This window comes from Chlorocebus sabaeus, chromosome 23 (genome assembly GCF_047675955.1).
Source record: "Chlorocebus sabaeus isolate Y175 chromosome 23, mChlSab1.0.hap1, whole genome shotgun sequence".
NCBI lineage: Eukaryota > Metazoa > Chordata > Mammalia > Primates > Cercopithecidae > Chlorocebus > Chlorocebus sabaeus.
In genome coordinates, this window is record NC_132926.1 from 48086440 (window position 1) to 48113731 (window position 27292).

Genomic DNA, 27292 nt, shown 5'->3' on the forward strand with positions numbered 1-27292 from the left:
CATGGCGTAGAGCCTAGCAACAGCGCAGGGTCCCAGCCGAGTCCGTTATGGCCGCTGTCGTCCTGAAGAGGATGAGGGGGTCAGAACAAGCGAAACTGCTGCCCGGGTCGGCCATCCAAGCCCTTGCGGGGTTGGCGCGGCCGCTGGTCTTGGCGCTCCTGCTTGTGTCCGCTGCTCTATCCAGTGGTAAAGGGGGTGCGGCGGCCGTGCGGGCTTAGCAAGGCTGGGAGGGCTCGGGGGCAGTCCAGGAGACAGGCCGGGCCAGGGAAAGGGCACTTCCGAGTGTCAGGAGCAGTGTCTGGTTGGGGCAGGGTCTCCGCGGGCCTGAGAAAGGAGAATATGGTGTCTGAAGGGGTCCAAGGTGGTAGGGTCTCTAAAGGGCCTGAGCAGTGGGGTCCCTGAGAGATGCAGGGACCCTGGGAGCAGGGAGCAGGATGTGTAGATGGGCGGGATGGGAGGAGTGGTGTTGGCGCCTAGAGATCGTTGAAGAATGGGCTGCCACAAGGAATGGCAGTGGTGGGGTCTCCAAAATTTCTTGGATCGGAAAGTTAGGAGACTCTAGAAGAGAGAGTAGTGACAGGAGCTGAGGAGATGGCCGGGTCTGGGGATGTGGTGTCTGGAAAGGGTCCTGAGATTGGGGGACTCAGGAATCTTGCAGGACCAAGGAAAGGTGGGGATTTTCCAGAATGGGAGAGGTCAGTGGTAAAGACCGAGGCGGGCAGGGGCAGTAATCCAGTGACTGAACTGAGCCAATGGAATATTTCCTAGAGGGAAAGTGAAAGGGAAAGAGCTGTCTTCGGGTACTGGTGCATATTTGAGGCCTGGGAGGTTCTGGTGTTTGATAAAGATTCAGAGTACTGGGGCGTTGGGCCTCTGAAGGCCTGGGAGGTGGAGAGGAGTTTGGGGACAAGGGAGATCATGATTCCTCTTCCCTGTGTTCTGGGTTAACCAGGATAACCCTGCCTCATTTTATTGGATCTGTAGGATTTGATTGATAAAAGTTTTCATTTCTTGCAAATGTTGCATGGCGAAATCAAGAGATTGAAGGCTTTTATTGAGAAATCAGGAAATCTGTAAACCAGTGTCTGATACTTCGTGGGAAAAATCCACTAATAAGAACTTGTAAGGATTAAACGGTATTTTGTTTAGTAGTTCCATTTTTGTTTCAGGCCAAGACACAATCCTGCGTTTCTCCCTAAAAGCTGAATTTTCAGCTGCAAAACAGTATGACCTGGTATAGTGTTTTCTTTCTTGCCAACAGGACCTGTCCAGCCCTACATTCCTCTGCTACAGTACTGTGGGTACATACCTATGTTTCCTCAGCAACATTTCAGTGTTGCTAACTGGACGACCTCTCAGAAGTCTTTGCAGTCTCTGAGGAAGGACTGCTGTCCATTTCCCAAGGCCCTTTCATCATTAGTGAAATGTAATAAGGATTTCCCTGGTTGATGCAGATGTTTCCATTCCTAAAGAACTTAAGTAGCTTAATTGTTTTGGCCATTTAATCATCTAAGAAAAATAAAACACAGACGTTTATATTTCCTGCTGGAATGCTTAAGGGCTATTTTATCTGGCAACTGTAGTTTCAGAAACAGCTTTTTTCCCCTAAGAGGTGGTTGAAAATTGGGCAAGCAGTGAGGCAGAATGGGGAGTGTTAAGTGTCCTTTAGTCTTTGCTTTTATTTGTTAGAGACCTATAAATATTGTTCTAACTATACTGAGGCATTTTAGAGAATCTTTATCTTTTAAATTAAGTCTTTACATATACCAGTTTAAAATGTCATAAATTGAAATGATTCTGTCCTGGAAAGAACCTAAATGAAAACGAACATACATGGTTTTAATAAGCGAGCAGCTCCACTGCACTAGTGTAGCTTGGGATGTAAGTATTTTTTGTAAATATACCTTATAATTTCAAAGTAGTCATTCCTATAGTAAGAAAATTAGTCTAGAATGTGTTGCGTTCCAAATTTCAAGTGACTTTACAAAAGTAGACTGTAAACTACATTAGATTTATTTAAGTTTGTTCTATATTAGGTTTTAAAAAATGTCAGTGCTTGGTTATATGCTTGTCAGTCTGTAAGAATTTTTGTTTTATGTTTTTGTTTTGATAAAGTCTGAAAAATTAACATAAGCAGTTCAGATCACTGGGTGATTAACTCTTGGTCATGCCATTTTGAAAATGCCTGCTTCTCTACATGTGCCATTATATTGTCCCCAGATGATCACCTAAACTTAATGTATAATGCATTTCATTTTTAAGGCATTGTTTCTCAAACCATTGTGTGAATGAGCTCTCGGGGGTCCTCTACATTCTTAAGTTTAATAAATGCTGATATAGTTTTATTTTAGGGCAGTTTTTAAAAACGGACCAGTGGAAGGGGAGAATGAAATTTAGAAAGGTGTTTTTTTTTGAGTCTGTTGCCAGGCTGGAGTGCAGTGGCACAATCTCGACTCATTGCAACCTCCACCTCCCAGGTTCACGTGATTCTCCTGCCTCAGCCTCCTGAGTAGCTGGGACTACAGGTGTATGCCACACCTGGCTAGTTTTGTATTTTTAGTAGAGACGGGGTTTCATCGTGTTAGCCAGGATGGTCTCCATCTCCTGACCTCGTGATCTGCCCGCTTTGGCCTCCCATAGTGCTGGGATTACAGGCCTGAGCCACTGTGCCTGGCCTTTTTTGTTTGAGACATGGTTTTGCTCTGTCGCCGAGGCTGGAGTGCAGTGGCACAAACTTGGCCCACTGCAACCTCTGCTTCCTGGGCTCAAGTAGTGCTCCCACTTCAGCTCCCTGAATAGCTGGGACCACAGGTGCTTGCCACCGTGCCCAGCTAATTTTTGTATTTTTGTAGAGATAGGGTTTTGCCATGTTGGCCAGGCTGGTCTTGAACTCCTGAGCTTAAGCGATCCGCCTGCCTTGGCCTCCCAAAGTGCTGGGGTTACAGGTGTGAGCCACCTTGTCCGGCCTAAGCTGTATTTTTAAAATGTCAAACTTCAACTATCAATTAGGAAAGGGAAGATTTAGAAGTCTTATTTATATGCTTGTAGAAGGTCAACAGTTAAATCCATAAAGTCAGAGTTGTACCTTTGTTCTGAACACGCTTTATATCTGACTTAATCAGTTTCTCTGATGTGAAGGAGAGGAGTTCGAGGAAGTTGATAGCCTTTGTGTTACATGTTTCAGATCAATTATTTGGTTTTTCTTGTGCTGTATTTGTGTATTACTTTCAAGATTTTGCTGCTTGACTAATACATATTCTGCTCCTACTTGGTGCTAGGTATTGGAGTTAAACAATGAATAGGGTGATATTGGAGGTATCCTTAGATGAATGAGTGGCGTTTTGCTGGGAACCGTGGGATGGCCTCTTGAGGGAGTGCAGTAGGTGCATAGATACTATGTGGGATGTGGTGTGGGATTTGTGGTGAGATTTATGGTGAGAGTTGAGTCAAGAGCATATCTAATAATTATTGAGTGTCTACTATCTATTAAGTAGGTAATGGGGATAGAACTGTTAGGGAGATTAGTAAGATAATGAGAGTGAGGTAATGGGGGCCAGATCATGTATTGAAGGCTGTTATGAAAACTTTCCCTTTTGAGAGAAATGGATGGCCCTGGAGGGTCTTAAGTACAGGAGTAACATTTGGTTTTTACAGAATGACTCTGGCTGCTGTGTTGAGTATAGACAGTAGAGGTTAGGGTGGAAGCAGGCAGATTAATTAGGAGGCTATTGTAATAATCCATGTGAGATAACGGTTACTTGGACCAGGCAGGAGCAGTGGAGGGTGAAAAGCCCTTAAATGCTGCATTTGTTAGAATAACAGATTGGATGTGGGATGTTAAAAAAATGACAACTCCAAGGTTTTTAGTTTTAGTAACTAGAAAGATGTAGTTGCCATTAATCGAGATGGAGACTAGGTAGAACAAGTCTTTTTTTGTTTTTTGAGTGGGTCATAGGAATTTATTTAAACTTTTTATTTTGAGATAATTATAGATTCACTTGCAGTTGTAAGAAATAATATAGAGATCCTGTATATCCCCTACCCAGTTTTCCTAATAGTAACATCTTTCAAAACAATAGTGCAATATCACGACCAGGATATTAACATTGGTACAGTCAAAATACGGGGCATTACCATCACCATAAGGGTATCTCAGATTGCCCTTACAAAGCCACCCCACTTCCCTCCTACCTCACCCCTCCTGAACTCCTGGCAACCACAAATTATCCATTTGTATAAGTTGGTAATTTTGAGAATCTTACATAAATGGAATCATACAGTCTGTAACTTTTGGGATTGACTCTTTTCACTCAGCATAATTCTCTGAAGATCCACCTAGGTTGTTGCATGTGTCAATAGTTTGTTCCTTTTTATTTTATTTTATTTTATTTATTTATTTTTTTTATTTTTTTTTGAGGCAGAGTCTTGCTCTGTCGCCCAGGCTGGAGTGCAGTGGCACTATCTCGGCTCACTGCAAGCTCCGCCTCCTGGGTTCACGCCATTCTCCTGCCTCAGCCTCCCGAGTAGCTGGGACTACAGGCGCCCGCCACGTCGCCCGGCTAGTTTTTTGTATTTTTTAGTAGAGACGGGGTTTCACCATGTTAGCCAGGATGGTCTCGATCTCCTGACCTCGTGATCCGCCCGTCTCGGCCTCCCAAAGTGCTGGGATTACAGGCTTGAGCCACCACGCCCGGCCCGTTTGTTCCTTTTTAAATTTTAATTTAATTTTTAAAATTTTTATTGTTATTATTATTATTTGACACAGAGTCCTCGCTCTGTCGCCCAAGCTGGAGTGCAGTAGCGCTATCTCGGCTCACTGCAATCTCCGCCTCTTGGGTTCAAGCAGTTCTCCTGTCTCAGCCTCCTGAGTAGCTAGGATTATAGGTGCACACCACCACACCCGGCTAATTTTTGTATTTTTAGTAGAGACGAGGTTTCACCATGTTGGCCAGGCTAGTCTCGAACTCCTGACCTTGTGATCCACCCACCTCAGCCTCCCAAAGTGCCCGGATTACAGGTGTGAGCCACCGGTCCTGGTCGTTTGTTCCTTTACATTGCTGAGTAATATTCTATGGTATAGATAGACTACACTTTGTTTATTTATCTGTTGAAGGATGCCTGCTTGTTTCCAGTTTTTGGCTATTAAGAATAAAGCTGCTATAAATGTGTTTGTGCCACTGCACTTCGGCCTGGGTGACAAAGTGAAACCCTGTCTCAAAAAAATAATAAAGGCCGGGCACAGTGGCTCAAGCCTGTAATCCGAGCACTTTGGGAGGCCGAGGCGGGCGGATCACGAGGTCAGGAGATTGAGACCATCCTGGCTAACACGGTAAAACCCTGTCTCTACTAAAAAAGTACAAAAAAACTAGCCGGGCGAGGTGGCAGGCGCCTGTAGTCCCAGCTACTCGGGAGGCTGAGGCAGGAGAATGGCGTAAACCCGGGAGGCAGAGCTTGCAGTGAGCCGGGATCCGGCCACCGCACTCCAGCCTGGGCGATAGAGCGAGACTCCATCGCAAAAAAAAAAAAAAAAAAAAAAAAAAATATATATATATATATATATATATAAAATAATAATAAAATAAACTTTCTATGGATATCATATAGTTGAGTCTGCCAATCTCTGTTTTTTAACTGATGTATTTAGGTCATTTATATTTAATGCACTGTGGATATGTTAGGGATGAAGTCTGCCATTTTATTTTTTGTCTTTAACCTGGGATATATGAAATAAAAAGAAAAACCCAAGGAAGTCACCACCATGTTGTTTCACATATCCTGAGGTCTCTAACGGTTCTACCCAGTTCTTTCCAACTTTCAGGGTGTTCTTGTGTTATTTTATACATAATGTCCAGAGCTTTTAGTTGTTATTAGTGGGAGAAATAAGGAAGAGTGTGTTTGTCTTCCTGAAAGCCAGCCAGAATTCATTTTGAACATATTAATGTCAATGTCAAACATCCAAGAGGCGATGTCAAGTAGGTGGTTGGATTTATGAGTCTAGAATTCTGGTAGTTCTTGGAAGTTCTTTTAATTTTTCTCAGAAAAGTTAGGAAGTGATGTCATCAGTTGAAAATGAGGGTAACAGAGAAGACATTTGACGTTTGTGGATAGAGGAAAATGTGACTGGTGTCCTAAGAGAGTAGAAGGGTAAGTGGACTAGGAAAATGTAATTGCCAGCAATTTTAATTGCCAACAACTTTAAACGTATACCTGAATCTTTGGTGTTGAATTGAAAATGAAATGAAAACAGTGGCATGGTTGTATATTTTTTCCAGCCATGTTCAGCTGTTGGGTGCAGATGTGAGTAGTCAGAGAGCTTGATTTATTAATAAATAGGGATGAGTGTAGTCTCACCAAGTGAATGGGTCAAAGTGGACAAAGGGGAAGGGAATTGACGATGGATGTAAGAGAGTGATTATAAAGCAATTATAATAGCTGACACAGAATTGAATCTGAATAAAGAGATAAGAGAGTGTATTGGGCAAGGTTTGGTGGTGACCGTAAAGGAATGAAGATTAGAGGGTTGGAGGTGTTGATGGATTGAGAATACCAGGAATGAACTGGAAGGATAGGAGGTCATGTCAGCAAGTAGAATTCAAGAAATTGAGATTATGGAAGAGTTGTGATAATAGATAATGACTCTGGGAGTGAGTGGCTGAGGTAAAGAGGAGGGTTAGGTCATGAGAAGAGAGGAGGTCAAAGATTTTGAAATCAAGGCAGGAGTACTTTTCTTAGATAGAGTGAACTCTAGAGCCAGGAGCTAAAGATCATTAAGAATTAGGGGCCATGACCTTGGAGTTGGTGGATGAAAGTAAGTTAGTGGATGATAGCTTAAGATAAGAGAATCAAAGCTGGAGGCATTTAGGGAGGAGAATGGGAGAATATTCTGAAAAGGGCAATGAGGAGGAGAGCTGTGCCTCCTCGAGACTCAGTGGTACAAGGATGTGGGAGAAAAAACAGCTATTACTTAAATGGGCTGAAGGGAAAATGTGTCCTTAAGGGAGAGTCAGGTTTCAGTAATAACAAGAAAGTGAAGGGTAAAAGAAGGGATTTGCTGATGACTGTGAATTCTGTACTGCATGGTGGAAATTTCTTTATAATCATTCTTCTCCTAGCAGCGTGTGTCCTTTAAAGGTGCTCACCCATAGCAAAACTGTTCTTTTAAAAGTTTAGTTAGTTGGCTCTCAGTTATTTCAGTTTTAAATTTTATTTTAAAACATGTTTTTTGTACTTTGGCAGGAAAATTAAATGTATCAGAAAAAAAAATTTATAAATTCCTGAATTATAACTAAGTTAAAGTGATAAATGCAAAAATTATTTTCAGAAATTCCTGTTAGTAGTTTTCTGAGTAATGTACTCAGTTGTAGGTCCTGTTTATTTCTCTTTTCTTCAGTAAAAAGTTTCAAGGAACTCAATTATTGAAAATGTTTTAAGAGTTTTACTGTAATCCCAGCACTTTGGGAGGCCAAGGCGGGAGGATTTCTTGAGCCCTGGAATTCGAGACCAGCCTGGGCAACATGGCGAGATTCTGTCTCAAAAAAAAAAAAAAAAAGAAAAAAATTGCATGTAACATTGGACAAATATATGAAAAATAAAAAAAGCTGGGCAGGGTGGCATGTGCCTGTGGTCCCAGCTACATGGGGGGCTTGAACCCAGGAGGTTGACGCTACAGTGAGCTATGTTTGTGCTGCTGCATTTCAGCCTGGGCAACAAAGTGAGACCCTGTCAAAAAAAAAAAAAAAAAAAAAAAAAAAAGAAGGGGCGGGGAAGAGTTTTACTAATTTATTGGGTTTTTTTTTTTGTTGTTTGTTTTGTTTTGTTTTTTTGAGACGGAGTTTTGCTCTGTCACCCAGGCTGGAGTGCAGTGGTGCTGTCTGGGCTCACTGCAAGCTCCGCCTCCCGGATTCACGCCATTCTCCTGCCTCAACCTCTGGAGTAGCTGGGACTACAGGCGCCCGCCACCACGCCCGGCTAATTTTTTGTATTTTTAAGTAGTGATGGGGTTTCACCATGTTAGCCAGGAATGGTCTCGATCTCCTGACCTCGTGATCCGCCCACCTCGAACTCCTAAAGTGCTGGGATTACAGGCATGAGCCACTGCGCCTGGCCTGTTTTTTTTTTTTTTTTTTTTTTTTTGCTGTTGTTGTTTACTAACTTACTACATTATTTTTCTGAGATCCTCTGTTCATTACAATTGACACCAGCTATTTCTTTTTTTTCTACACAAAATAGATGTCAACTGTGATACACAAACCAGAGTGTATTCACATGAAGAAAGGGTTGTCTGTTGGATTGTTAACTTGTGTGAATGCACGTTTGTGAAAGCACTAGAATGACTTGGTTTAATCTTACCCCTATAAAATATTTCAGTTTAATGTGATAGACTTTAAAATATTGTCTGAGGCTGAGCACAGTGGCTCACACTTGTAATCCCAGCACTTTGGGAGGCCGAGGCGGGCGGATCACGAGGTCATGAGATCGAGACCAGCCTGGCCAACACTGTGAAACCCCGTCTCCACAAAAAATACAAAAAATTAGCCGGGTGTCGGGCGTGTATAGTCCTAGCTACTCGGGAGGCTGAGACAGGAGAATGGCGTGAACCCGGGAGGCGGAGCTTGCAGTGAGCCGAGTTTGGGCCGCTGCACTCCAGCCTGGGCGACAGAGCAAGACTCTGTCTCAAAATACAAACAAACAAATATATTTATAGTCTGAATATGTTTAGATCTCACATGACAGAGGTTTTTTTTTTTTCCTTTGTTTTTTCTTTTTTTTTTTTTTTCAGTGTAGTAGAGATTCTTGAAGTTCTTCAACAGATACTACCTTAGATTATAAATTAGAGACAGGGATTCCTCTGTTGAATCTTCCTTTGTTGACTCTTCTTGATAGAATAATAATAAGAATTCTTCTTACATAAAGAATTTTACTTTTAGTAAACTGTGCTGAGTAGGTAGCAGCACAGGGAAATAAGAATGTGTGTGTATTTGGTGACATTTCCCATATCTACATGCCTTCCCCCATCTTTAAAATAGTCTAGTTGTCCCTTAGCTCTCAGGGATTATAGGCGTGAGCCACTGTGCCTGGCTAAAAACATAATGGATTCATGGTTTACAATTTTTGGTTCAGAAATAATATTGTGATGAGCATTTCTGTGCTGTTACCAGTTTGCTGGATTACATGAGGCACAAGAGACATCTATAGGACAAGATACATCACATTGAGTGAGAGGGTACATGTTGGCACTGAACAGTCCCAGAGCTGAATAGTTAAGCCTTTTAAAATACTTAAAGGAGAAGCATCCAGTTTCGGATGCTTCTCCTTTAGAAGTTTTTTCTTCTTTGTAAGGATCCTTTTTTTTTTTTTTTTTTTTTTTTAAGTTTAGGAGAGGGAGTCCTCTAGTTCAAGTATCACTTAGAATTACTGTCTACAGCTTGCTTTTAGCTTCCTCTGAATTTGTTATATTGTGTTGAAAGTATTTAGGTCCAAACTCCGTATCTTTTCTTGGACCTACTTGAGTGAGAATCAGCCACTTACTGTTCTGTTCTAGGGATCAGGTAGAGTCTGGGCAAGATAACTGAAGTCCACACCCTTTATGAAATGAAAACAGAGGGGATGGGTGATGTATGTGGACTTTACCACCGTGACCTAAAGTCAGACCTTTTTCTTGTCTTTTGGTGGCAGGCTGTATAATGCAGTAGGTCTTTTATGCTGCTTAAGTTGTTAGTATCTAGCAAAGCAGTTATCTGAAGAATAACTAAGAAGAAATGTAACTGATTGCTGGCTATTGAGACTTAATAACTAGTTTTCAAGAAAGTTATAGGAATTTAGCAGAGAGAAATGCTTAGTGTAAAATTTGGGTAAATATGCTTTTAGCTTGGTGGAGATAAAGTTGGAGATTTCAGTTTAATATTCTTTGTTTCAGTTGTATCACGGACTGATTCACCGAGCCCAACTGTACTCAACTCAGATATTTCTACCCCAAATGTGAATGCTTTAACACATGAAAACCAAACCAAACCTTCTGTTTCCCAAATCAGTACCACCCTCCCTCCCACAACGAGTACCGAGAAAAGTGGAGGAGCATCTGTGGCCCCTCATCCCTCGCCTACTCCCCTGTCTCAAGAGGAAGCTGATAACAATGAAGATCCTAGTATAGAGGAGGAGGATCTTCTTATGCTGAACAGTTCTCCATCCACAGCCAAAGACACTCTAGACAATGGCGATTACGGAGAACCAGACTATGACTGGACCACGGGCCCCAGGGATGACGACGAGTCTGATGACACCTTGGAAGAAAACAGGGGTTACATGGAAATTGAACAGTCAGTGAAATCTTTTAAGATGCCGTCCTCAAATATAGAAGAGGAAGACAGCCATTTCTTTTTTCATCTTATTATTTTTGCTTTTTGCATTGCTGTTGTTTACATTACATATCACAACAAAAGGAAGGTAAGTTTGGGATTTTTTTAGCCCTTTATTTCAGTCATAATGCTTTTGATGATTCATGGTTCTTTCTTTTTTTTTTGCAAGAAAAAGTGTAGTGGGTTTTACTCTGTCACCCAAGCTGGAGTACAGTGGCACAATCACAGCTCACTGGAGCCTCCACCTGCTAGGCTTAAGTAATTCTCTTGCCTCAGCCTCTCGAGTAGGTGGGACTACAGATGCACACTACCACATCCGACTAATTTTTAAAAATTATTAAATTTTTAAAAATTATTATTATTTGTAGAGACGAGGTCTCGCTATGTTGCCCAGGCTGGTCTTGAACTCCCAGGCTCAAGCAATCCTCCTGCCTTGGCCTCCCAAAGTGTTGGGATTATAGACATAAGCCACCATGCCCAGCCCTCTTTCCTTTTTTTCAGTGAAGTTTAAATTCATAGTAAAATATTGAGATGTCTAATCAGCATGTAAATCTGTTGTGTATTTTAACACACTGCAGACAGAATGCTTGAATGTATGTACTTCTAAAAAAAGAAATAGTCCTATTTCTTAATGAGCAATACCAAAGCCCAGTGATTTTTTTTTTTTTAAGGGTTTATGTCTTAGTTTAGCATCATTACTTCAGTAGGAATACTTGTGGAGAAAGTGTTAATACTTGTCTTTTAATTTATTAACATTGAACTTAATGATCTTTTAATTTTTTTTTTTCTGGTTATAAAGTGTTACATGTTTATTTTAGGGAATTGAGAAAACAAGAGTTTAGAAAAGAAAATTTAAACTACTTCTCAGCATTATTAACATTTTGGTGTATTTCTGGTCTATAAATGTGCACATAATTTATACATATAGGTGTATGTTATAATTTTTAATGAATATTACCTCACAGTTTTTTTTTTTTTTGGAAACAGAGTCTCACTTTGTCTCCCAGGCTAGAGTGCAGTGGTGCGATCTTGGCTCACTGCAACCTCCACCTCCCAGGTTCACCCAGGTTCAAGCAATTTTCGTGCCTCAGCCTCTTGAGTAACTGGGACTACAGGCACGGGCCACTACGTCTGGCTAATTTTTGTATTTTCAGTAGAGACGGGATTTTCCCGTGTTGGCCAGGCTGGTCTCGAACTCCTGGCCTCAAGTGATCCACCCACTTCAGCCTCCCAAAGTGCTGGGATTACAGGCGTGAGCCACCGCACCCCGCCTATCTCATAGAGTTTTATGTCTTGAATTTTACCTGACCAATCATGAGCATTTTCCATATCCTTAATATTCTTTAAAAACATTATTATTATTATTTTTGAGACAGGATCTTGCTATGTTGTTCACGCTGGTGAACTCCTGGCCTCAAATAATCCTCCCACTTCAGCCTCCCAAGTAGTTGGGATTATAGGCGTGAGCCACTGTGCCTGGCTAAAAACATAATGGATTCATGGTTTACAATTTTTGGTTCAGAAATAATATTGTGATGAACATTTCTGTGCTATTACCAGTTTGCTGGATTACATGAGGCGTAGAGATATCTTTAGGACAGGATACATGCACATTGAGTGTGAGGGTACATGTTGGCACTGTACAGTCCCAGAGCTGAATAGTTAAGCCTTTTAAAATACTTAAAGGGAGATTAAACACACAATTCCTTATTTAATTCTTACTGGTCAGGAAGTTTCAGTTCTTGACTTTATTGTAACTTGCTTTGTAACCCTGAAAGCCACCTTCCCCTTTGGGGCCCCGATTTCCTTACTTGACAAATAGTGAAACTGGACCTGATAATTTCAAAATGCCTTCCAGCTTTGAGAATCGGTGAATCTAATAATAGTTCACAAAAGAGCAAACCAACCAACTGTTCTGGTTATTTGTATTTAGTGATATATTGCTAGCTTTGTAAGTGTTTATGAGTAGACAGAACCTTGAGTGCTGCTGATGTTATATCCCACTGTTTAGTGTTTGGCCATCTCTATTATGAACATCTAAGGGACTTGTTAAACAAGTAGATTCCTGGGCTCTTCCTGTGTATATTGAAATTCGAGAAGCACTGTTTAGCCTTGTTTACAAGATGGAAAGCAAAATAGTTTTTTTTTTTTTTTTTTTGAGACAGGGTCTTGCTTTGTCACCCAGGCTGGAGTGCTGTGGTGCTGTCATGGCTTACTGTGATCTCTGCCTCCTGGGCTTAAGAGATCCTCCCACCTTAGCCTCCTGAGTAGCTGGGACTACAGGCAAGCGCCTCCATGCCTGGATAGTTTTATATTTTTTGTAGAGATGGGGTTTCACCATATTGCCCAGGCCGGTCTTGAACTCCTGGGCTCAAGTGATTTGCCTGCCTCGGCCTAAAATAGCTTTTTTTGTTGTTGATATTTTGTGTTTTATATTTAGAAACCTAGAAGAGAGATATTTCACTTGTAAAAATGTTTACCATATTCTCTGTTTTCTCTTTTGCCTATTTAATTACTTTTGTTTTCCAGATTTTTCTTCTGGTTCAAAGCAGGAAATGGCGTGATGGCCTTTGTTCCAAAACAGTGGAATACCATCGCCTAGATCAGAATGTTAATGAGGCAATGCCTTCTTTGAAGATTACCAATGATTATATTTTTTAAAGCACTGTGATTTGAATTTGCTTATTATTAATTTTATTTGCTTGACTTTTTATATGACATTGTGCAGATGTTTGCCATAGGCAATTGGTACTTAAATGAGAGGTGGGTCTCTCTCTTGCCTTGGTGCTTTGGAAATTAAATGTCACAAACGAGTATATAATTTTTTATCTGTACTTTTAGAGCTGAGTTTAATCAGGTGTCCAAAATGTGAGTTAAGCATTGTCTTATATTTACACTGTTAGTTTTTATTGTTTTAGATTTATTACGCTTCTTTTGGAAGGATTAGTGATGCTACTTTCAAAAGATCCCAAACTTGTAACTAAGTTCTAACATATCTGTTACTGCTGACTCACATTCATTCTCTGCCATTCAAATACTATTTTTTATCCACACATTTTTTTGTGTTCCCAAACTGTAATGTACAAGGACATGTGTGATAATGCTTTGGATTTGAGTAGTATTTTTTTTTCTTCCAAGAAAACTACTTTGGATATTTTTAGATAATTTAAACATAATTTAGGATAACGCTATTGCTCAATCTGACCACAATTTTAGGTAAAACATTAAATGTGTCAAGAAATCTTGGCAACAGAGACTCTGCAGCTTGCAGTGGACATAGATAAAATGTTACAGAGATACTATTTTTTTGGTTGGAATTACTATATTAAATTTAGAAGTAGAAACTGGTAAAATGTTAAATACATGTACAATTGCTTTTAGTTAGCAATTGATTGTAGCATGGGTTCCTCCAAGGTTTCAAGCAATGGGCAGAGTTTAAAGTTATATCAGATTTGTTTACTTCGTTTATTATTTTACAGTAAATTTGAATAAATCTTATGGGCCATTATCACTTAAATAATACTGTATCTAGGTCTTTCAAATTAAAATTATACCTGAATGAAATTGTTTGTATACATAAAGGATATTTGTGTACAATGACTTTTTTCTCCTACACTTGTTTTCTTTTCTTTGTTTTTTATGGCAACTGGAAATTATTTACTGTATTTCATTTATGTTTGTCTTTCTATCATAAAGAATTGATCAGTATGTAAATATATGATTTGAACCATGGTTCACTTACAAGTGTTACTACAGCTTTTTAGAAAACATAGCCCTAAGATATGTTAAGCAGGGCCCGGGGGAGCCAGTGGGCTTGCGCTTTCTGTAGAGCTGGAAGAAGGCCGTCCGTCCCGCCTCTGGGGCGGAGAGTGTACTTTCCTAATAAGGAAGGGAAGCACAATGGAAACAACCCTGAACCATTTTATTGCAGTAATTTTTTTCATATCTGAAACTATTATTTAATATTTTGAATAAGATTTTAAAAAATAAATGGCAAAGATATAAATCTATGATTTCATGAGTGTGTTTCATTTCAGTGATGACATTTAGGTGGTGACAGGGGAGTAGTGTATGTCTGGGAGCAATCTAACCTGCAGGTGTCCCTCTCAATTCTGCCTCTGTGAATTCCACTTACGTTTCTAAATTCTTCCTTAGGTCCAACTTACTGCTAGGTACTGAAGTTTATTGGAAACTGTAGCAAAGTAGGATGGCAACGAAAAGCAAAGTGGCTAAATCAGTGTGCTCTTTCTAGCATCCTGGGGTCCCTATTTGGGATGGAAGGCTCCCCAAGTGTGGAGGCTCATCCCCCTTAATGGATCAGGGATTCTTGGGTACTTACTTCCTGGTGGTCTGGACACCTAGGTCACAGTGCTGCAATTAAGTAGCCTCAGACTTTTGGAGCATCAGATCATACATTGATTAAAAATGCCGCTGGAGTCTCACGGAGGCACTTGAGCACTGGGCACTAGTGCTAGGGACTAGGCACCCAGGGGCCATGGTCCAGCCTCACAACACTCATGCCACCTCCTCCTGTGTGGTGTTATCTGCTCCCTTCTCCCAGACTCACTTTCTGGACAGATCAGAAGCTCTGTACCCGATTTTGGTACTAATGGTATAAAGGATTACGTTTTAGCTGTTTCTGTGTCTTAGCTGAAAAGGAATGTGTTGGAACTTGTGGGGCAGAGAAACAGACATTTAGAATTTGGGCAGTCAGGCAGGCATGTTGTATTAGTCTGTTCTCACATTGCTATAGAAATACCTGGGACTGGATAATCTATAAAGAAAAGTTTAATTGGCTCACAGTTTTGCAGGCTGTGGAGGGAGCATGATGCTGGCATCTGCTCAGCTTCTGGGGAGGCTTCAGGAAGCTTACCATCATTGTGAAAGACAAAAGGGGAGCAGTTGTCTCATACGACAGGAGCAGGAGCAAGAGCAAGAGAGAGTAAGGGGGAATGTACTACACAGTTGGTTTTTTTTTTTTTTTTTTGAGATGGAGTGTCGCTCTGTCACCAAGGCTGTAATGCAGTGATGTAGTCTTGGCTCATTGCAACTTCCACCTCCTGAGTTCAAGTGATTCTCCTGACTCAACCTCCCAAGTAGCTGGGACTACAGGCACCTGCCACCACTCCCAGCTAATTTTTTTATTTTTTGTTTTTTATTTTTTTAGTAGAGATGGGGTTTTACCACGTTGGCCAGGCTGGTCTTGAACTCCTGACCTCAAGTGATCCACCCACCTCGGCCTCCCAAAGTGTTGGGATTACAGGCATGAGCCACTGTGCCTGGCCTTACTATACACTTTTAAATCACCAGCTCTCATGAGAACTCACTCTCCTGAGAACAGCACCAAGGGAGATGGTGTTAAGCCATGAGAAAACCACCCCCATGATCCAGTTATCTCCCACCAGGCCACACCTCCAACACTGGGGACTACAATTCGACATGAGGTTTGGGCAGGACACGGGTCTAAACCATACCACATGCCTTGACTGGGCTTTCTTGATTTTAAATGTGATCTCCTGAGGGTGAGTGCAAGCTCTTGTGGAATGTGTATAGTTTGCCCCACTGAGTGAGTTGCTTGAGAACAGGAACTGGCTATTACTCCTCTCCAGCCCCAAGCTCATTACTCTGCCTGGCACCTGCTAGGCCCCTTTAAATTGTTATTCAATGAAGTATTTGAGAAATTAGTTGAGGAGAAAACCAAGACAACTCAGCTCTGCACAAGATCACATAGTCTGCATAGAGTCCAATACTACTAACGTCCTGGGTACACAGCAGCATGTGCGGGGTCAGAGCCGAGTGTAGTGTGTCAGTCCTTATCTGCACATCCACAATTCTACAGGAAGCTAAAAGCCTGCACTAGTTGTATGAGATACCACGCCTTCCTCCAAATCCCAGGTTCTGATCAGAGCAGGTGCTGCCTGTTGAAGGTGAAGGAGGTCACTGCCGGCACTGCTGCCCATGTTCCAGTTCTCCCTCATCCTGTGTGTGGGGTGGGGTGAGCAGGGCTGGCTTTGCCCTTCGGCCTTCTTTCAGCCTGGTTTGCTGGTGCGACAGTTTGTCTCCCTTCTGGGTTCAGCATGAAGCAGTTCATCCTTCCCAGCTAAAGTTCAAAAGGTTAAAAGTCTTTTGAGGACCAAATGTCTTCCAAGGGAACAGAAAAGAAGGCTGTCCTGAGGTTGTCAGTCTGGCCTGACCCAGCACAGCCTGAGCCAGGATATATGGGGTGGTTCTCTTCGATTAGCTGGATTCTGTTTTCATTTTGACGTTAGGAGCGGAAGTTGCTGGGACAGATTCTGGAAATGGAGCCAGGGCTATTTCTGTGTAAGTACCACGCGCTAACTAACTGCACCGCTGGAGCTCAGAGCTGGAGCTGTTTCTGACTCACATCTCAGTAGCCGTCTGTGGTGATGGCCTGCTGTCTAGGCTGTTTAAGTGGCTCAAGGGAGTGTGATTTTGGACCAGTAAGCAGCAGCTTCTACCCTGTGAGGTTTAAGCCCACCTCTCTTATAGCTCCATCCTAAAGAATCCTAGACCCATCTGTACCAGCTGGTACCAGTGGGCACCATAAGGGCAGAAACAGCATCTGACTTGAACCACTCTGTCATCCCAGCACGCAGCATAGGGCCTGAGTAAAAAGAATCCAGGTGTTTTGTTTTTTTTTAGTGCAGTGCCTACCCTATGAGGGATATATATGTATTTTTTTTTTAGATGGAGTTTTGCTCTTGTTGCCCAGGCTGGAGTGCAGTGGCACGATCTCAGCTCACTGCAACCTCCGCCTCCCGGGTTCAAGTAATTCTCCTGCCTCAGCCTCCTGAGTAGCTGGGATTACAGGCACGCACCACAATGCCTGGCTAATTTTGTATTTTTAGTAGAAACAGGGTTTCTCCATGTTGGTCAGGCTGGTCTCGAACTCCAGACCTCAGGTGATCTGCCCGCCTTGACCTCTCAAAGTGCTGGGATTACAGTTGTAAGCCACTGCGTTTGGCTGAGGGGTTTTTTAATCGAATGAGGCCCTAGATTAAAAAAACTCCTACTCCTTACTTAGGAAGCCTTTCTCCACCTATCTTAATTGTCCCACTCTGAAACCCTATTCTTTCTCTTACAAACTCTAAACTGCTTCATTTCTCTGCTGGGAAACCCAGAGATGCCATGTTCTAGGGATCCTTGACTTCCTGGATGCCTTTCTTCTCATAGGGCCCTTTGTACTTCTCTCCCCTTGGCATGTGGATTGGATAGCACTCCCACCTGAGGAGGCCATGCTTTGCAGTGGGTCCTGCAAGAGCTATGATGGGCCATGAAATCATACAGGTCTGGGTTGGAATCCCTCTCTGGGCCTAACCCCTAGCCTGAGTGTCCTCCCCAGGCCATTTTTCCTGACTTCCTTGGAAATGAGGAAGGGTCAAGGGTCTTGAGGGCTAACTTGAATGTCCTGCACCTTGCGGGGACTAAGGTCATCCTGGCCCATGTGGCACCTACCTGGTCTTCTAGGAAGACAGACCTAGGGAGAAATTGAGGGAAAGGAAGGATAAGGGTTGAGGTCAGGGCTGGATGACCATAGTCTGAATTTGCTGTGCCTGTTGCAGCCTCCTACCTTGTAAAATGAATGATAGATTAGCTCGCTGTCCTGTTAGGAAGAGTAAATGGATTGATGTTTGTGGAAGGACTTTGTGCATAGGGAGGAGTTTCACCATGTCACTGACCACAGAAGAGCCAGCTTGAGCCTTGAGCCCACCAAGATAGCCCACAGTTTCTGCTCAGGAGTGGCCCACAGTCCTGGGGCTGCCTTCCCTAGTCCCCTTGGGACTACCTTGAGGCACACAGCTGGTCAGAGCTGGGTTTCTCCTGAACCATCCAGGCATGTATGGTCCTTTTAGGGAATAGGTGGGTCTCCTTTGGAACCTCTCAACCCCATTCCCTGTTCTCCATCCTCATCCTTTCCCAATAATGAGGCCAAGAGGTCCTTCCCATCATTCCCTGGACTGTTCCCAAGAAAGGAGAGAGGCAAGGGGACCGAGGACCCCAGAGAGGTGGCTACTTTTAGGCTACACGGTATGTATGTCTGAGCCTCTCCTTGGGGAGCAAGGATGGAGGCAGGACTTGGGCTGTGGAGGATCACTCTCTGTATTCTACTATGACCATGGCACTGCATTAAAAGCAAAACACCTGGACTCCTTTTACTTAGGCCCTGTGCTGCATGCTGGGATGACAAAGTGTTTCAAGGCAGATGCTGTTTCTGCCCTTGTGGTGCCCACTGTCAGGTAGAGAAGAAAAAGAATCATAGTGAAGTGTGATGAGTGCTATAGGCTGAAAACTGCATTTTACTTTTTTTCCTTATAAAGGTAATTTAGACATTCTGATAACAGCTAACACAGGGCTTACTACAGATTGAGAATTTGCTGTTTCTGTGTGCGCAACCAACCCAATAAGGCAGTTACTATTATTATCCTCATTTTACAGATAAGGAGCCAGGAGCATAGAAAGTTTAAGCAAGTTGCCCAAGGTCACGGACCTGCTGAGAGAGAGCTGGGATTTGAATTAAGGCACAGTCTGTTTCCATACTCCCTGCTCTCTATCACTAATTCTCCATTACTCTGGAAAATGAAACAGCTACAGAAGGTAAGAAAAAGAAATTATTCAGAAGTTCTCTACTCTTAGGCCCTCAACATTTGTGTGTATTCTCCTTTTTTTCCCTTTTAAACTTTCTTTTATTATGTTATGACACAGCACATTACAGAAAAATGCATCAAACAAATGTACAGCTTAACAAATTATTATAAAGTAAATACTGTTTAACCACCACTCAGGTAAAGAAATAGAATTTTGCCAACACCCCCAATCCTCACTTCCTAATTATTACCCTCAGTCTCCTCCCACAGGGAGCTATCATTTTGATCTTTATGGTGATTATTTTTTCACTTTGCTTTTGAGATTTACTATCTAAGCATATATGTGTAAAACATCATCATTTAGTAGGTTTTGGAATTTTAGATAAACTGCATCATACCACATGCATTATACATGTTTGTGCTGGCTGCTTTCACTCAACATTAGATTGTGAGTTTCATCATGGTAGTTAAGTGTGTAGCATCATTTTATTCATTTTCATAGCTACATTGTATTCTACTGTAAAAATATACTCACTATGCTTAACTAACCCACATTTGATGGACATTTGAGTTGTTCCTAGTTTCATACTATTATGGGTGATACTGTTAGGAATATTCTTACACATGTCTTTTCTTGTTTGCAGGGGTATTTGCATCTTTGGTGGGTATACACTTAGGAGTGGAATTGCTGGATGTATATGTCCAGCTTGAATAGCTAACGTCAAACAATTTTATAAGGTGATTGGATCAATTTATATTTCTATAAATTTTTTCTTTTTTTTTTTTTTTTGAGACGGAGTCTCGCTCTATCACCCAGGCTGCAGTGCAGTGATGTGGTATCAGCTCATGGCAACCTCCGCCTCCTTGGTTCAAGCAATTCTCCTCCTTCAGCCTCCTGAGTAGCTGGGGCTACAGGTGTGCACCACCATGCCCAGCTAATTTTTGTATTTTTATTAGAGACAGAGTTTCAGCATGTTGTCCAGGCTGGTCTCAAACTCCTGAGCTCAAGTGATCCACCCGCCTCAGCATCCCAAACTGCTGGGATTACAGGCATGAGCCACTGCACCTGGCCCAATTTATATTTCTTCCGGCCTGTGAAAGTTCTTGTTGCTCTCTACATCTTTGCTTACACTTGGCATTATTAGTGTTCTTAATTTCAGCTATTCTGGTGGATATGCAGTGGTCTCTCCTTGTGGTTTGACTTTGCCTTTCCCTGATGACTAATCATATTGATAATTTTTCATATGTTGATTGGACATTTGCATATCTTCTTTTGTGATGGGCTTGTTCAAGTCACTTGCTTATTTTTCCATTGGGGTGTCTGTCTTTTTCTTATTCGTGTGAGTTCTCTGTTCCGGATATAAGCCCTTCATTGGTTATATATGTGATAAACAGCCACTTGTATGCTGTGACTTGCCTTGTCACTTTCAGAATGGTGTCTTTTCATGAACATTTTTTGTAAGGAAATTACAGCTCTGTTTTATTGAGGTATACTTTACATACATAAATTCATAGATTTTAAACATTTAATCAGTTTTGACAACTGTATATATCTTTGTAACTGCCACCCCCAAACAACATAAAAGATATTTCCATCACTTCTGAAAATTCCCTAGTGTCATTTTCTAGGCAATTCTTCACCGATCTTCCAGAGGTAATGACTTTCTGATTTCTATCACAATACATTACTTCTGCCTGTTCTAGAATTTCAGATAGAATAAAAAGTATATGTTCTTTTGTGTCTAGCTTCTTTTGGTCAATATAACGTTTTTGCTTTTTATTTTTAGATTCATCTATATTGTTGAATTATCAATAGTCATTGCTTTTTATTGCTGAGATTCATCAATAACACTGAGTAGTTTTCATTGAGTGAGGAAACCACAATTTGTTTATCCATTCTCTTGTTGATGGATGTTGGTGGTGTTTGCAGATATTGATCTAGCTATATATGAATTTAATATTATAAACATTTAATATATTAATCCTATATTTTAATATTTAATAATTAATGTATAAAATATTATGAGTATATATTATTAATCTTTTTACTTTGAGATAAACTGTAGATTCACACACAGTTGGAAGAAATAATACAGGGGTCCTATGTACACTTTACCCAGGTTCCATCAATGATAACTTCTTTTTTTTTTTTGAGACGGAGTCTCCCTCTGTTGCCCAGGCTGAAGTGCAGTGGTGTGATCTCGGCTCACTGCAACCTCTGCCTCGTAGACTCAAGTGATTCTCTTGCCTCAGCCTCCAGAGTAGCTGGGATTACAGGGTCACACCACTACCGCCCAGCTAATTTTTGCATTTTTAGTAGAGACAGCGTTTCGCCATGTTGCCTAGAACTCCTGACCTCAAGTGATCCCCCGACCTTGGCCTCCCACAAGTGCTGAGATTACAGGCGTGAGCCACTGCACCTGGCCTGATGTAGTTTCAATCTCCAAATCTAAAGTTGAAATGTGATCCCCACTATTGGAGATGGGGCCTGGTGGGAGATGTTTGGGTCATGGAGGCAGATTCCTCATCAATGGCTTGATGCCCTCCCTGTGGTAATGAATGCATTCTTGCTCTGTTACTTCACGCAAGAGCTGTTTGTTTAAAGGAGCCTGGCACCTCCTCCCACCCTTGCTCCCTCTCTTGTCATGTGATGCACCTGCTCTCCACTTGCTTTCTGCCATGATTATAAGCATCCAGAGGCCCTTACCAGAAGCAGATGCTGGCACCATGCTTTGTGTTCAGCCTGAAGAACCATGAGCCAAAGTAAACCTCTTTTCTTTATCAATTACCCAGCCTCAGGTATTCCTTCATAGCAATGCAAACTGATTAACACGTGGCGGGAGGGCTAGACTGGTACCAACTACTCCATCATAGTTGGAAGCAGAAGTTTCCCTCTTTCTTTCTTGATGAAGTGAAACATGTGTTGGCAAAGATGTTGAGACAGATGCCAGGCAGAGCTAGACACTTTCTCTGACCCTTTGTCTTTGTCGGGTCTCTATGAGCAGTATGGCAACTACTTGTTAGACTCTGTAAGTGCATAGCTGTAATGTCTTGCAACCCCCTGCCTTTAGCATACTCCAAATGAAGGAGCTTCTGCTACATAAACACTGGCGTAAGGTTTTCTCGGATCCTGGAAATGAATCATCTTACCGTTACCACCAAATAGAGTGTGTTCATTTCTTATTACAAATCCAGTTCCGCCTATATTAGTCTGCCCTTTTACAGTGAAAAAGTTAAGGTTACCCTGCTGCCTGGTTGAGAGTAGTGGACCCTTTCAAAGGTCTACTGGGCTTCTTTGCTGCTGAAAGTCATTAATTCATGGGCTAGATTGTTGGCCTTGGGCCTGCAGGCAGAAAGCCATGTAGTAAACAGTGTTCCAGCAGAGGGAGACACACAAGGGATGTCTTTCAGCCTGTCAGGAAGGAGGCATGGCCAAATCAAACGCTGGCACAGGGAAGTTACCCTGAGACATGCTATGCCTATAAAGAATGTGAAGCTTGGCGTCTCACTCTGCTCCAGGGGCCCACAAGCAACTCATTCATTCAATAGACATCCAGTGGTTGCCTGTACTGAGCCAGGCTCTGTGCTGAGTTTTGGGGAAACAGAGCAAGGGAAAGGTTCACCAAACACATGAGGCTTGGATTGGCTCCTGGGGTCAAATGTTGGTTCCAAAGAAAACTGAAAAAAAAAAAAAAAAAAAAATTGCAGTGAGCTCATCGTTTCCACATTTGAAGAAAAGAGCATACAAATCGAGTTCATATTTTGGAAAGGAACCCAGAGATTTCATTTTGGAGCTTGGGTGCACTGCTTGGAGGGGGACCCCTGGCCTTGCCCAACTCATCCACAGGCTCTCAAGAACCCAGACCCAGTTGTATTTCCATAGCGGAAGATATGAACACGCTTCTCTCCTTGTTGAAAGCCTGAGGACTCTTTCTGATTCTCTCCTCCTTTTCCTCCTCTCTCCCAGAAACAGATGTCTGAGCTTGAGGACACCAATTTCACATTGTAGGATCAGGTTGTGGCCCTTTGGGATCCATCACTGGGTTACTCTGGGGGCTGGACCCTCCGTTCTTGCCCTTCTGGCACCCATAGTCTGTGGTTGGGTTTGTGATGGGTAGAAACGTGGTAGTTCTATTTTCGGTGTCCTGAGCAGGGAGGCTGTTGGCCAGGGTGAACATTTATGGGGTCTGTATGTTCTTTGGATAAGTGAATCTACCTCCCTAAAGTCTTGATGTTTTCTGTGAAAATTCAGTTTCTGTTGAAGGGGAGGTCTCTGCAGGTTCTAAGATTCCAGAGACTTCCTAGGTTTCCAAAGATGATTTCTGGGATTCCTTTTGTTAGTTTTATAAATATGCCTTTGACTTCCTTTCTTGGTTATGTTCTTGTGAGCCCTCTGGCTTTGGGGCCTCGGGTCATGAACAAGGGAAGCAGACAGAGCTACCTTGCTTACTAGGTCTGGTTGTTTTGGGTTCACTTGACCACATTGGTGGCTAATACCTTGAGGCCAGGTAAGATGGTGTGTCTGGACACATCCTTGACCATATCTTGTCCTGATTCCCCCATCCCTTCTCTCTGCCCTCCCACCAGGTTGCAGAGTCCTTTTCTACCTTGTATCCATTGTCACTGGCAGGATGATGATGTTCCTTCCACGGACAGGCTTAGATTTTTGAGGAAACCCCAGTGGGTTTTTTTTTTTTTTTTTTTTCCAGGGAGGAAAAGTCTATGATATGGTGGTCAGAATTAGTTACAATGAAAGAATGGAAGTTTGTGGATTTAAAAATAAAACAACTGGGTCTGGAAAATACACTGTAGAGGAGGTTCTCTAAGTGGAAATTTGTGAATGCTGTGGCATTCTAAGTTTTCCAGTTGGAAAGGGATTACTAAATTGGGAAGCTGCATCCTGCCCTGGAAGCTAAGAAGGCAAAGGGAAGCCTGATCTGCTACCAACTGAGTGGCCATCAGAAATGGGAGCTGCAACCTTCCTGGGTGATGGTATAAGGCCTCTTTGCTCTCTCAGTAGAGCAAGTATGAATGCCAATCAGTGAAGGGCACAGTGTTTTCCTCATCTGCCCTTCTACATGAAACAAGGAAACCATTTGATAACACGCCAAGACTCACCAGAGAGGGAGGGGACTGAGGCTTCAAAGTGATGTGTTAGATTCTTTGGGAATGTACCAGAAGGGTACAGCTTCCTGACTCGGTAATCCCATTTCAACCAGAAAACAGCATGCCACAGAGTCCACAGATTCCAGTTAGGCCAGGGAGAAAGGAAGTCCATAATTACTTCTGATAAAAAGACACATGAATAGCCGGGTGCGGTGGCTCATGCCTGTAATCCCAGCACTTTGAGAGGCTGAGGCGGGCGGATTGCCTGAGGTCAGGAGTTCAAGACCAGCCTGGCCAACATGGTGAAACCCCATCTCTACTAAAAATACAAAAAATTAGTCAGGTGCGGTGGCAGGCGCCTGTAATCCCAGCTACTTGGGAGGCTGAGGCTGGAGAATTGCTTTAACCCAGGAGGTGGAGGTTACAGTGAGCAGAGAGCGTGCCACTGCACTGCAGCCTGGGCGACGGAGTGTGACTCCATCTCAAACAAACAAACAAACAAACGAAAAGATACATGAATAAGTAGGGAAAATTCATGTAGGTGTGGCCAGTTTTGGATAAATGTATCCAAAGCTTTCTGATGGATCAGATTTCAAGAAAAGGATTTTCCTGGCACATAAACTGCTCTGAGCCCCTAAGAGTTTGATTCTTTCCTTCCAGCTCTCCTGGCACAGCCAGAGGAAGGTTTTGTGTAATTGGCCCTTGAAACATTATTACAATCACTTTGTGGCTTCTTTCAGCTTATTTTTAATTACAAGGTCTATTGCATTTTTAAATTATTAACTCTGACAATTACTTATCTTGGCATTTTCTTATCTTGATGAAAATGAAAACAGCAAGGTCATGTTAGCTCACTTGAGGTTTTGGTCTGCTGCAGCTTAAATTGAGCTGAATAGCTCAGCAAATGTTTGCAGTGCGGGGACCAGCTGAGGTTGCACAGGGTCTGTTCAGGGAACAGGGGCGGGAAGAACTTGGCAACACAGAGGCTAGTTCAAGGGTGTTTGGAGCCCAGGTGGTCAGAGCCCATCTGTGGAAGTGGGAGGTGCCCTTGTAGGTGATGATGGCCCAAGAGCAGCTTCTTCCCCTCAAGAGCTCTGCATACAGCTTGCCTGGGACAGACAGCCGGAGGCAGAGCCAGGAAGGAGACAGCAACCCTCTGTCTCACAGTAACTTCTTTCTCTGACCTTCTGTGGTGGTCCTCACTCTATGACAACAACAGCAACTAAACAATAATGATAAGTGACCGTTACTGAGTGGTCACTGTGTGTCTAATGCCTTGCCCACGACACTTGGCAAATATCCACGGATGCTGGGCATGGCAGGCCCTCATTGCCATGCTGCCCTCTGTCCAGCAGGGGGTAGTGTGACTACACCATAAAGGGGACCTCTTTCTTTACCTGGGTTCTCAGGAAAAAACATCTCGAGTTTCTGCTGGATGCTGGAAGGATGCTTCTGGCTTTGACAGTGAGTCCAAATCTCCAACAGTGAGGGCAAAACAAAGTATGATTATCGGCTGGGCATGGTGGCTCACGCCTGCAATCCCAGGACTTTGGGAGGCCGAGGCGGATGGATCACAAAGTCAGGCGTTTGAGACCAGCCTGGCCAACATAATGAAACCCCGTGTCTACTAAAAATACAAAAAATTATCCGGGTATGGTGGTGCAGGCCTGTAATCCCAGCTACTTGGGAGGCTGAGGCAGGAGAATTGGTTGAACCCAGGAGGCAGAGCTTGCAGTAAGCTGAGATCGTGCCACTGCACTCCAGCCTGGACGACAGTGTGAGACTCCATCTCAAAATAAATAAATAAATAAATAAATAAATAAAATAAAATAAAAATAAATTAAGAAAAAAAGAAAGTACGATTGTCATTCCTCCACCAATCTCAGGGCACCTGCCGGTCCATTAGTCCCAACCCGAAGCCCTTCAGTGTTCAGGCCCCAGCTCCATTGACTCCACCAAGGGCAAAGGGCAGGCATGAACTTGGAGAAATGGCTTCAGCCTCAGTGAACAATGCTGGTACCACGGTAGGGTCCTTGGCAACATGCCTCCTTAGAGATACACAGAAGGTTCCTCAACCTGAGAGCCGCTTGGTGGGAAGTAGAGATGGGGTGCCCCCATCCCCAGATGTGTTATATGCATTAGCCAATGGGCACTGCTGTTGAGAGACTGCTTGGCCATTTGGGGTAGCTGGCTTACAAGACACATCCCTTGGATGTCTGCAGCTTCTCAGCCAGAAACCGGAGAAAAAGTTCCATCTTTCCCATAGGCTGGGAGCCAGTCACACCCAGGGTATAATGCTGAAGGGGAAGGGAGCAAGACTGTTGGTGGGACATGGTTGTCCCACAGCAAGTCTGTTGGTGAGACAGGGCTCCAACTGCCCTGGCCCTCTGCAGAGCCTCCTGAGAAGGTAAGGTAGTGGCTGGCTGTCTGCTCTGGACGATTTCTGCTGACCTCGTTCTGGGAGTGGTTTCATGGCTTGGGGAACAGCCAAGAACTTCCCAGAAAGGACTACACAGAAATTTGTGACAGCCCCAGAGGCCTGCTCAGGACTCTGAGGGCTGAATTTTTTTTTTTATTTTTAATCTTGGGGAGACAGTTTTGGTTATGGTCCCCAGCAAAGACAGGCTGGGAGATTTCTTCTACCAGCCTCCGTGAGGAGTTCAGATCCTGGGTCCCTCAGCACAGCCCACATCTAAGGCTGTAGCTGTGATGAACTTAAAAATCAACGCGCCGCCCAACCCCTCAGCTTCAGAAGTGCCCTTGGTTCAAATGTTCAAAGCAGCCCCGAGTCATCTTTGCAGCTTCTTCAAATTCCTCCACTACTCTCTAGGCCCCGAGAAAGGAAAATGTTAATCTGTCTCAGACTGTCAACTCCCCCAACCCCAAGCACCTTCCTACTGCTAGGCTGGAAACTTTGCAAACTGGAAAATGTCTGTGCGCTGGAGGCCAATGCCCATGCTCCAGGCCTCTTGCTCCCTGGCCACAGGCCTCATCCTAAATCCAGTCGTCCCTGTGAAGTTCCAAAGCTCAGAAAGCTGCTTGCGTGTGTGCAGGCAGGCACGTGATGGTGGTGGGCACGCGATGGTGGTGGGCACGCGTGGGTGCATCTGTGGGCCTCTCCTCTGCAGAGATTTGCCTTTCACTGCCTGAGATGCAGCTGAGGAGGAAATGTTCCCTGATTCCTGATCTCGTGGATCAACTGGGGCCATTGTGTGCTCTGGTTTA

The 27292-nt window shown here is 43.1% G+C and overlaps 1 protein-coding gene across 1 annotated transcript; it reads left to right on the plus strand.

Annotated features, from left to right (window-relative positions):
- Positions 1-14365, plus strand: C23H5orf15 (chromosome 23 C5orf15 homolog). The gene is made up of 3 exons (XM_008014415.3): positions 1-186; positions 9917-10443; positions 12885-14365. The coding sequence occupies exons 1-3, from the start codon at positions 48-50 to the stop codon at positions 13014-13016; spliced, it is 798 nt and encodes a 265-aa protein (XP_008012606.1). The 5' UTR covers positions 1-47; the 3' UTR covers positions 13017-14365.
- The last annotated feature ends 12927 nt before the right edge of the window (positions 14366-27292 follow it).